Source organism: Eriocheir sinensis, chromosome 12 (assembly GCF_024679095.1).
Source record: "Eriocheir sinensis breed Jianghai 21 chromosome 12, ASM2467909v1, whole genome shotgun sequence".
In the NCBI taxonomy this organism is placed as follows: domain Eukaryota; kingdom Metazoa; phylum Arthropoda; class Malacostraca; order Decapoda; family Varunidae; genus Eriocheir; species Eriocheir sinensis.
The window spans coordinates 10,479,001-10,491,484 of record NC_066520.1 but is presented as its reverse complement, the minus strand read 5'-3'; the positions used below and the strand labels follow the sequence as shown (position 1 = coordinate 10,491,484).

The 12,484-nt window shown below is 42.8% G+C and overlaps 1 protein-coding gene across 1 annotated transcript; it reads left to right on the top strand.

The window, feature by feature from the left end:
• Window positions 1-7,096: 7,096 nt before the first annotated feature.
• LOC126997260 (Fanconi anemia group J protein homolog) lies at window positions 7,097-11,993 on the top strand (the record flags this gene model as incomplete). The annotated part of the gene is given in 3 exon segments (XM_050858256.1): window positions 7,097-7,199; window positions 8,960-9,140; window positions 11,983-11,993. Coding segments are annotated over 3 exon segments (295 nt in total), but the record flags the coding sequence as incomplete, so codon positions are not given.
• Between the last annotated feature and the right edge of the window lie 491 nt (window positions 11,994-12,484).

The window sequence follows — 12,484 nt, the reverse complement described above, 5'->3', positions numbered from 1 at the left end:
TGGCCCGCCCCGCTCCGCTCTTACACACACACACACACACACACACACACACACACACACACACATATTATAGCTACACTTACGCACCTGCACCATATTTGTATTGTCCTATCTCTCCCTCCCCACCCCTCCCCCAACCACTGCTTTCCTTCCATTTGCTTTGTCATTCCTGCAGTCAGTTAATTTTATGCATTTTCCAACACCCGACTGCAGCGTCTCTTCATCCCAGCAGTCATGGGATGAGGAGTAAGTAGGAGCAGTAAGTAGCGGGCTTTTTTTTTTTTTTTTTTTTTTTTTTTTTTTACGCCCTTGCACTGTCTTCTCTGCTGTCAAAAAAAAAAAAAAAGTAACTGCACTACACCAACGTCTCCTCTCCCAGTCCCTCCACCATCAGCCCATCCACACTCCACCATCAGTCCAGTGTTACCAAATTATCGCACTCAGAACATTGCATTTATCGGTTTCAGACACAAAATTGTCGTACCCACACATAAAACGATCTTCAATTATAGTCATCGTAAAAACTGATAATTAAGTAATGATGTTTTTTTTTTTTTTTTTTTTTTTTTTTTTAATAGGTGTGGGTCAGAAACTGGAAAATACAATGCTCTGAGTACATGCGATGATTTGGTAACGCTGCATCAGTCTTCAACCCCCTCCGTGCCCCTCCACAATTACTCCATCCACCCCCCTCCATCACCAGCCCCTCCACACCCCTTTAAGACACCCGCTACATTCAATTATTTTTTTTCCCATTTCAAAATTAACAAATTCACTCGCACGCAAGTTAATTAATCTCCATGATACTCACTTAACTTTTTTTTTCACCCCCGCGCAACTTTTTCTTCATCGCACACCTCATCATCGTGGAAAGAAATGGTAAGTGGGGAAAAATTTGTAGGAGTCAAGACACGCAAAAGCAAAAAAAATGGAAACGTACGCCATCTGTTGCCGAACCGCATAACTACACTCGACTCTCTTAAAAATCAAACCATGTGTTATTACAGTCACCCAACCTGGCAACACGTAACAATCCCTACGCTCGTTTTAGTGAGTATAAGGCCTTTATTAAGCGTATCTGTCTCCCAAAGATAAGAGGATGAAGATAGAATGGAAACTAATGGAATAGGAAAGAATGAAAATAAAAAAAAGGAAGGAGGGAGAGGAGAGAAAGAAGGAGGAAGAAGAGACGGAAGAGGAGGAAGACGAAGAGAGAGACATTACGACTCTTTCCCAAGGCCATAGAGAAGATGAAAAGATTAACCGGGTTTTCATGGGTGACTCTCCCGTTTAAGATGCATAAATCGTGTAAAATTATCCGTTTTAGTGAGTATAAGGCCTTTATTATTAAGCGAATCGGTCTCCCATTACGACTCTTTCCCAAGGCCAAAGAGAAGATGAAAAGATTAACCTGGTTTTCATGGGTGACTCTCCCGTTCAAGATTTTTTTTTTCTTCTTTTACAACAAAGGAGACAGCTCAATGGCACACACACACAAAAAAAGGAAACAATAATAAAAAAAAAAAGCCCACTACTCGCTGCTCCTAAAAAGAATCCAAGGAGGTGGCCGAAAGAGGGGTCAATTTTGGGAGGAGAGATGCATAAGCCGTGTAAAATTATCACCGGGATCACAAAACAGTCTATGAAAAACCCAAAAACTTCTAAGAGAGACGAACTGAGGTGCAAATACGTTTAGCAATACGGGTATAAGACGATTTCCTGAGGTGGCTTGAGGGTGTTGTAAGTGGCAGTAGGGAGGAGATTCAGGGTAAAATGGAGTGGGTGGAGGAAGAGGTGGAGCAGAGTTGTGGTGTATCATCTCGAGGGCGGAACGCATGGCACACTTTATGGCGGGCGGAGTGAGTATAGGTAAGAGGGAGGTGACGTGATGCTCGCCGGCCCGTGTGTGGGTTTGATCATCTGTGGTTTCTTTTTCTTGTGGGAGGTCAGCGTCTTAGTGCAGGGAGCTTATTGTCGGAGAACGCATGCCGAGGAACTTCTGAGGCTTCATGGGGGTAAAAAAATAAATAAATAAATAAATAAAAAAAAAGTTGCCTGATTTGACTATAGTTTGGATGGCACTGAAGAGAGAGAGAGAGAGAGAGAGAGAGAGAGAGAGAGAGAGAGAGAGAGAGAGAGAGAGAGAGAGAGAGAGAGAGAGAGAGAGAGAGAGAGAGAGAATGAAAAAGAAAAAGTTATCCTGATTTCACTATAGTTTGGTAAGCACTGAAAGAGAGAGAGAGAGAGAGAGAGAGAGAGAGAGAGAGAGAGAGAGAGAGAGAGAGAGAGAGAGAGAGAGAGAGAGAGAGAGAGTATTATGATCTTTTATAATCTCAATGCAATATAATCACATCAGAACAACTTTTTTGTGTATAATTGGTCTGTTTCTACCCCCATCCTCCCATTCTCTCTCCTCCCTCAGCTGTGGCGGCGTCTCCTCAAGTCTCCCGAACGCCCTTTCCTCCTCCTCCTCTTCCTCCCTCCCCCCGAAACTTACTTATTCCCGGAACGTCTCTGGCCGAGCCTTTACACGCCCTCTGTTGGTTTTCCCTCGCTGAGACCCATTATTATTGACAGCTCGCCGAAAGACTCATCAGCCCAGTTACAAGACACCCTTACCCGGCGCTGCACCTTCCCGAGTAGGGCGTCCCTCCTCTGACTGACTAACAATGCTAACGGCCTCACTAGAAGGTCCCTGGGATGTGTTTGGGTGGACAGGCGGCGGCGGCGGTGTGAGCGAGGTGGTGGTGGCGGGGTCGGAGGTGATGGCTGGTAAGATTTATGGGACTCCCGGCTGGCCATTATGGGTTGTCGGAGCCGCGGAGAAGTATTTATCGCCGGGTTATCTCCTCCCTCCGTCAGGCATTTGTTTGAAAGTTAAATTTCTTTCAAACGATTTATGCTTTTTTAGAGACGCCGCTCGATAGGCCGATGACGAATTGTTGTAAATGTCTGTTCGCCGAGCTAAGCAAGCATCGTCACTTGGGGCTCGGGGAAGGCAAGAAGGCTGGGGCTGGAAGCAGGTGTGTGTGTGTGTGTGTGTGTAATTCACCACTGCCTCATCTCCTGTTGATCTCATGATCGCCATGGAGCCATCACCATCCCGTAGAGCTTTGGAACTCGTTAGCTGGGACCTCGTACACCCACCCTCATCTTTGCACAGCTGAGACAGGAACCTCCCCTCCTTGTCGGTGGAAGTTATTCGGCTTGAGCGTGGCTGGAACCTCAGTCTGCCAGGCGTTAACTTTGCTGAGCAGAGCCTTAATCCACTGCGCTACGGGAGCGGCGTGTGTATGTGTGTGTGTGTGTGCGTGTGTGTGTGTGTGTGTGTGCTTGCCAGGACCGTAAATAGAGTCAGGCCACTCGCTATCTTGCATCTGTCCTGCTCAGGCTCACTGCCCCCAACCCGGCACTGCTGCCTCAACACAATCTGCTGGAGTATCAAAGATCATCATTTTTACTTCGGTATTGAACTCCTGTAAAGGCAGAAGCGCCGGGTCGGCGACAGGGAACCAGAGCGGCTTAGATGCAAGATGGCGTCTCTCCCAACGGCGTCTAGGGAGCCCACAGCCAAACTCTTCTGCACTGTTTATTTTTATGTTGTTTATTTACTTATTTATTTATTTACTATTATTTTATTTGGTAGACTTTTTTGGTGGCGCCTGGTGGTCGCCCCGCCCCGTTATGGTGCAGACAAGTGTTTATAATGCTGTAGTAAGGCTACCTCCTTGGCTCATGCTGTTCCCCAGAGCTCATCTTTGATCCTCTCTGAGATAATCTAGAGTCCGGGCTGGTAGGTGGTCTTCACAGCATGTGGGTAGTCTTGGGTCACTCGGCGGTGACTGAGGCTTGTCAACTTATAGCTCCGGGCGGGGCTCGAACCCGTGTGCGCGTACACGTTTATCTCTCCCGCGCACACGTTCATGTCTCCCGCGCACACGTTCATGTCTCCCGCGCACAAGTTCATGTCTCCCGCGCACAAGTTCATGTCTCCCGCGCACACGTTCATGTCTCCCGCGCACACGTTCATGTCTCCCGCGCACACGTTCATGTCTCCCGCGCACACGTTCATGTCTCCCGCGCACACGTTCATGTCGCCCGCACACGTTTATGTCTCCCGCGCACACGTTTATGTCTCCCGCGCACACGTTCATGTCTCCCGCGCACACGTTCATGTCTCCCGCGCACACGTTCATGTCTCCCGCGCACACGTTTATGTCTCCCGCGCACATGTTCATGTCTCCCACGCACACGTTCATGTCTCCCGCGCACACGTTTATGTCTACCGCGCACACGTTCATGTCTCCCGCGCACACGTTCATGTCTCCCGCGCACACGTTCATGTCTCCCGCGCACACGTTTATGTCTCCCGCGCACACGTTTATGTCTCCCGCGCACACGTTCATGTCTCCCGCGCACACGTTCATGTCTCCCGCGCACACGTTTATGTCTCCCGCGCACACGTTCATGTCTCCCGCGCACACGTTCATGTCTCCCGCGCACACGTTCGTGTCTCCGCGCACACGTTTATATCTCCCGCGCACGTGCATGTCTCCCGCGCACGTTCATGTCTCCCGCGCACACGTGCATGTCTCCCGCGCACGTTTATGTCTCCGCGCACACGTTTAAGTCTCCCGCGCACAAGTTGATGTCTCCCGCGCACACGTTTATGTCTCCCGCGCACACGTTTATGTCTCCCGCGCACATGTTCATGTCTCCCACGCACACGTTCATGTCTCCCGCGCACACGTTTATGTCTACCGCGCACACGTTCATGTCTCCTGCGCACACGTTCATGTCTCCCGCGCATACGTTCATGTCTCCGCGCACGTTTATGTCTCCCGCGCTCACGTTTATGTCTCCCGCGCACACGTTGGTCTCCCGCGCATACGTTCATGTCTCCCGCGCACACGTTCATGTCTCCCGCGCACACGTTTATGTCTCCCGCGCACATGTTCATGTCTCCCGCGCACAATTTCATATCTCCCGCGCACACGTTTAGGTCTCCCGCGCACACGTTTATATCTCCCGCGCACGTGCATGTCTCCCGCACACGTTCATGTCTCCCGCGCACACGTGCATGTCTCCCGCGCACACGTTTATGTCTCCCGCGCACACGTTTATGTCTCCCGCGCACACGATCATGTCTCCGCGCACACGTTTATGTCTCCCGCGCACACGTTCATGTCTCTCGCACACGTTTATGTCTCCCGCGCACGTGCATGTCTCGCGCGCACACGTTTATGTCTCCTCGCACGTTCATGTCTCCCGCGCACACGTTTATGTCTCCCGCGCACACGTTCATGTCTCCCGCGCACACGTTTATGTCTCCCGCGCACACGTTCATGTCTCCCGCGCACACGTTTATGTCTCCCGCGCACACGTGCATGTCTCTCGCGCACACGTTCATGTCTCCCGCGCATACGTTTATGTCTCCCGTGCACACGTTCATGTCTCCCGCGCACACGTTCATGTCTCCCGCGCACACGTTTGTCTCCCGCGCACACGTTCATGTCTCCCGCGCACACGTTTATGTCTCCCGCGCACATGTTCATGTCTCCTGCGCACACGTTTGTCTCCCGCGCACACGTTCATGTCTCCCGCGCACACGTTTATGTCTCCTGCGCACACGTTTGTCTCCCGCGCACACGTTCATGTCTCCCGCGCACACGTTCATGTCTCCAGCGCACACGTTCATGTCTCCCGCGCACAGGTTTATGTCTCCCGCGCACACGTTTATGTCTCCTGCGCACACGTTCATGTCTCCTGCGCACACGTTCATGTCTCCCGCGCACACGTTCATGTCTCCCGCGCACACGTTTGTCTCCTGCGCACACGTTTGTCTCCCGCGCACACGTTCATGTCTCCCGCGCACACGTTCATGTCTTCCGCGCACACGTTTGTCTCCCGCGCACACGTTCATGTCTCCCGCGCACACGTTTATGTCTCCCGCGCACACGTTCATGTCTCCCGCGCACACGTTTATGTCTCCCGCGCACACGTTCATGTCTCCCGCACACGTTCATGTCTCCTGCGCACACGTTCATGTCTCCTGCGCACACGTTCATGTCTCTCTCGCACAGGTTCATCTCTCTCTCTCTCTCTCTCTCTCGCTCTACGTGCGCGCAACGTATATGGAGAGAGAGAGAGAGAGAGAGAGAGAGAGAGAGAGAGAGAGAGACCCCAGCGGAGGGCCGTTGCCCGCTCATCGACATATTTGTATTAAATTGCGCTGTATAAGATGTAGAAAGAAAGAAAGAAAAAAAGAAGGGAGACCGGGGCTACCTGGCACACTTTTTACTTTTTAATTATGGAGCACATCCTTTTTTTTTTTTTTTTGCAAAATTAGTTAATTCCAAACAATGTTAGATGAAGGCTTGGAAATATAACAGTTAAACATTAACTCATCATTTGAATCACTGTTCTGGCAAGTAACAAAAAATCCTTATCAGTACAGTTCTCGTGAGCCCACACTCTAAAACAGCAGACTTGGCTCAAAGTCAGAACTGTAGTTCAAATGAAAAAATTTCTTTTCATTCAGAATAAACTCTGACAAAGCCGCAATTTACAGGCTAAGAAAGATAACAATTATTCTAACTCATCAGTTGAATCATACTTAACACAAGTAGAGAACAAATCCTATCCGTCTAAATATTAGAAAAATATAAATATTGTAAGATATATTGTCAATTATGTATATGCAAATTTAAACAGATGTGGGATAATTTGATCCTCTGCCAATCTGCCCCATTTGTCTTGTGCCAACTTGCTCCAAACACTACATTTTTCTTATTGATAAATAACAATTACTGTGTATAAGCTTAGTTTTAATGACAAATAATTCCATAATCTCCAGCTAAATTTTTGCTTAAAATGTTTGTCATCTCAAGTAGGTAATTTAATATAAGTATTATTAAAGGATATTAATGACCTAGATTTTACTCAACTCCAGCAAAATCAAACTCTTACTCACAACCTCTTCTCCATGTGATCTAATTTGCTTCAGTCTACTTGTAAATTTCTGCATGAATCTTTGATTTGGGGCCCACGCTGGAAAAACACAATGGGTGCTAACGTGAACTTTATCCCTTTGCAGCATGGTGGTGTTGTCATCACGAGAGCACACCTGCATCCACCCCATCGTGAGTGTCTCCAGCAACAAAAATGAGCAGTGTCAAGATCTAAACGACCCCCTCCTGGTATGTTTCATTTCTGAGGTGGCAGGAGAGAAAAAGGGAATTGGGGTAAAAATATTCAAGACAGATAACATGCTCAAAACTGATTCATTCTGAAGACAAAAGTAAACTGATGAGGAAAAGGTACTTATTCACGTTGTAAACTTTCATGCACACATGCCAATAATATAATTTTTTCCTTATGTTAAATGTCTGCCTGGCTTTCTACCACAAGTAATACCATTCTTCTTATATTAAAGAATTTTCAGGTTGATTATCCTTAGTCTTATTCAGATTAGTATTTTATTGGTTAATAGAGAAGAATTTCAATGTATTATAGAGTAAGAACTTTGACCCTTGACCTAGTATGCATTGGTACTTTTAATGACAACAGAATTACTGAAAATAAAACCTTGGTCTTCAGTTTTAGAAAAAGTGACTATTAAGATCTGAAAGGCATTGGAATGCAATTATCCAACAATAAAACCCCTCAAGAATCCTACTTATCAGATAAATCATCATTTCTTTTGATGAGTGGGCGGCCACACTCCCTACATTTGCCCAGACTCCATGGCCCCACACACGATGTCATAGCCTCTGTGGGGCTCTCCCTATTCTCATCCCTGATTTCCACTATAGTCAGTGTAGTAAACTATCTTGCACCCTGAACAAATATCATCATCACAGTGGTCATTGCAGTGACACAGTTACACAATCAATCTATTGATAGTGGCCTATGCCATGGGGCATGATTCTTTGCCCACCTTATAACCCCATCCTCAGGGCTCCCTTTTAGCAAATTTTCATATACAGGCACATTTCACATGGCAAGTATTCATTGCCTTGTTCTATGCATGACCTTTGTGGACTTCCCTTGGCATCCTCCATTCACAATTGTCTCTTACAGAAACAACCCATTGATCAAGGTTAACTTAAGGGTAGTGTGCCTCATGATCATATATCCAAAGTTGACATTCACAGACCATGCATGTAAGAGGCCTCGATCCAGTCTCACCGAGTACTAATCTGTCAGTCATTCAAGCAGTACCCAATGATTCCTCAAAGACACTTATTACCATAGGCATCAGTATGCCTCTTCAAGTCACTATTTATTGTCCATGGATCACAGCCATAAAGTATGACAGGAAGCAGAAGCAACGTGGAAATGCAAATCTTTGTCTTTCTCCACAGGTATTGTAATTGCATGGGCAATTATTACATATGAGGTCTGCAATATTGAGAAGTCCTCACAAGTACTGAGGCCCCACTGCCTGTTATTTTCATGACAGAAAGGGGAAAAGTGTCACTTATTATGTATGTGAATGATTGTCGATAATAACTAAGAAAGTAGCATTTATAAGTGAAATGAAAAAAGGGTAACTTTAAGCAATGTTGATAACATTTAAGCATTATATATCATAAAATGGGTTTTCACCAATGAAGCTGCAGTCAGTACAGTGAAATTAGTTTGGTAGAGGACCAATTGCTTTTGTGCACAGATGCATTCTGGGTAAATGAGGGAAGGGAGGCAAGTACCTAAATAGTTTTTATGAGTACAGTAAAACATACAATGTTATACAAAAGGCTATCCCTTTGTAACTTCCTAATCCATTTTAAGTTCCCATTGTTTAAGTACAAACTCTTAATATTGGAAGTTGTGTCCAATCCCATTAGTACATTGGGCATTAAGCTGGAATATTTGAAAGTAAATAAGAAGAGACATTCAAATGACCCCGTGAAAAGATGGATTCCCATTTCAGTCCATTTGTTTTCTAATCTCACAGGGAGTGTCATGCAAGTACTATCATGGTGTGAGTAAAATCAAGACATATCCAAATCTGGCTCAGTGTGGAGGGCTACAAGGTGCCTGGGACATTGAGGACCTAGTACAGGTGGGACACAAGGTCCAGGCATGTCCATACTACACTGCCCGAGCTCTCCTGGCAACTGCTGACCTTGTCATCTGTATAACAATTACATTATATATAATATAATATATATATATATATATATATATTATATTATATATATATATATATATATATATATATATATATATATATATATATATATATATATATATATATATATATATAATATAATATATATATATATATATATATATATATATATATATATATATATATATATATATATATATATATATATATATATATATATATATATATATATATATATATATATATATATATATATATATATATATATATATATATATATATATATATATATATATATATATATATATATATATATATATATATCTATATATATATATATATGTGTGTGTGTGTGTGTGTGTGTCCAGTTGTACAGGAAAAGTAACAATTCTGCTTGTCCTGTACTGATCCTGTAGTGGTCCTGTAGCAAGTTAGGCACCAGTGAATCATTGCCATCTCTTACAAGAAAAATATTCAAAAGCATAAAAAAAGAAAGTATAGTCATTTTCTTATAATAATAATAACTGTAATTATGAAGTTAAATGAGCTTAATTCTTTTTTTCTATTGCAAAGTAACATGATTAAGTCTAATTTCTTATTAATATGATCCAAATTTGACAACATATACATAGACAAGTTGGCAACTTATGATTTTTATGGCTACTTGTGATTTTTATGTGAAAAACTCACCTTGGGTAATGTATATTAATCTATGGTTTCATTTAACATATTGGCCAAGTTTAATACGAGGAAATGGCTTCATGAGACTGAAACAGAAAAATCAGTGAAAACAAACAAGGATTAATGCAAAAAAAAATCATTTAAATCAAAAAAATTTATTTAAATTAAAAAAATCCAATTTTAATCAAATATATAAATTTCTTTGATTTTTTTAGAAAAACATCATCATTTTTTTCCAACCCTGTCCCACAACCACCCATGTTGCACCCATGTTATTGGCAGTAACAAATGGGGAAGAAAATATCATTTATTCTGTATCTATATGTGTGTTAACGTAAATTAAAAATCATTTATAGAGAGCAGTCAAAAATTTGGCAATATGCAATAAAGGTGACTTTGGTAATTTCAGTACCAAATAGGCAATTGAAAAGGTAAAAGGGGGTCTCACCAACATAAATTCACTATGCATAACAATATACTGTCGGTACAATGCAACCGTGCTGTTGAAGGGCCAATTGATTGCCCATCTTATATTATTTTTATATATGAAAATAGAGAGAGTTGTTCTCCCTATTTTAACAAAGTTAGTATCAAATATCGAGGAAAATTTTCTACTTTGCCTGATCTTGCCCATTGTAAAGATGCTTCAAATGATTACTTTATGTGTTGGTTTAACAGATGGATATTAGTCTTAAAAACCACGTCCTGGTTTTGGATGAGGCAAACAACATTGAGGACTCCTCCGAGAGGGTGCCCTGCACTATTACCCAAGAGGAGCTTACAGAGGCAACACTCCACATAGAGCAACGGAAAGGAAAGAAGGAAGCTCGTCAGAAATTGGTGAGTAACTGTAGGTTTGTGGTTTGTCCACTCTCTTCCACTTTATTGTCAATTTTTTATTAACAATATCCAACCCAGTAGTTCTAAATCATCCAAATTTGACTAATATACAATAGGACATGAATTTAATGCAGACCAAGTCAAGACTAGTAATTTAACAAAAGACTGAATAATGGTGACGTTATAAATTTTACCTAAATCACTTTGTGAGAATCAAATTTGGCCTTTAACCAAGACAGAGTCAGATACGTCTGACGTCGTATTATTTTTTAATACCATTGAGCGTCAGATACGTACGTCGTACGTATTTAATGTATTATTTTTTCCCGTCACTGGAGTGTGTCGAAGGTGATTTCTGTGGTGGTGCCCTGGTAGACTGATCCTTTGGGAATACTGACCACCCAATATATTTCATTTATTGCCATAACTGGCAAGCCTGGCAGCCATTATTCTGGGTACAATTTTTTTTTATTTGTGTGGATGGTGGAGGTGGTTTTGGAGATCGTGATGTGGAAATTGAAGTAGTTGGTGGTTGGAAAGTGGTTTGACAGTGTTGTGGGTGAGGCATAGTGGGTATACCGACGTCCAGAACCGCCAATTTTGGTAAGGAGGGGGCCACGTATAAACTGTAATTGCGTGAGCGAATACTCTTGTGGGGGACTGTACATTGAGTTGAACTATCAAAAAGTTCAAAATGAGTTACTCTCTAACAATGTATATAAGTCTGTGCTAAATATGTTGAGAGAAAACGATTTACTCTGATACGCACGTACAATCCAAGAAAGTTTACAGCAATCAACACGACCATTTCGCTTCACAAATTAACAAAAAATGGCCCAAAACACCGACTTCTAGGCGACGGTAAGCTAAAAGACGTTACATCTCTTCATTTTCATGGTTTTCAGCTGTTTTGTGCAAAAAAATAAAATCGATTTTTCCTCTGACGCTGGGGTGGGAAGGAAATTACAAAATACCAAAACACTGTGCGGGTTAATTTCCCTGCCTGAGGGTGAGCCTAATCATTATATACTGGAAATGAGCTGTGCTCATGGGACACCAAACCTGAATCGCTGTTGCAATCAGTCAAACATAGCTTTAAGTTCATATGAGAATTTGGGCTGGACAATCTCCCTGCCCAGTCCATTTTACAGTTCACTGCATCTACTTCTTAGCTGCCAAAGACAACCCACACGCTATCCTAATAAATACCTGTTACCTTGGACTCTAGCCAAACTCTAACAAGGATTAACTGGAGCTCTAGGGAGCAGCATGATCCAAGCAGAGAATGATGCCTCTGTGAAACTACTTGCCTGCACTATTAACAGACCGGGGTTGACCAACAGGCACCATCACAAAAGCCTAATAGCATTATAGGTTCAACAAAGAAAATGTATACATATATATTTATTTTATAATAACATATATATATATATATATATATATATATATATATATATATATATATATATATATATATATATATATATATATATATATATATATATATATATATATATATATGTGTGTGTGTGTGTGTGTGTGTGTGTGTGTGTATCTACCTAGTTGTAGCTAGTTGTAATTTTACAGGGCCTGAGCTACCCTCGTGTGGTCCCGTCTCCATATCTGTACTTGTCTAGTTTTTCCTTAAAGTTGTGCACACTCTCTGCCAATACTACTTCCTCCCTTAGTCACTTTCAATATTTCTCCATCTCCCATTCTATATGTTCATTTTGGTCTCCCTTCACTCTTTCCCATTTCCATTACATGACATTTCTTCACATTAAACTCCATCTCCCATTTCTTACTGCAATCCCAAATCTTATTTAG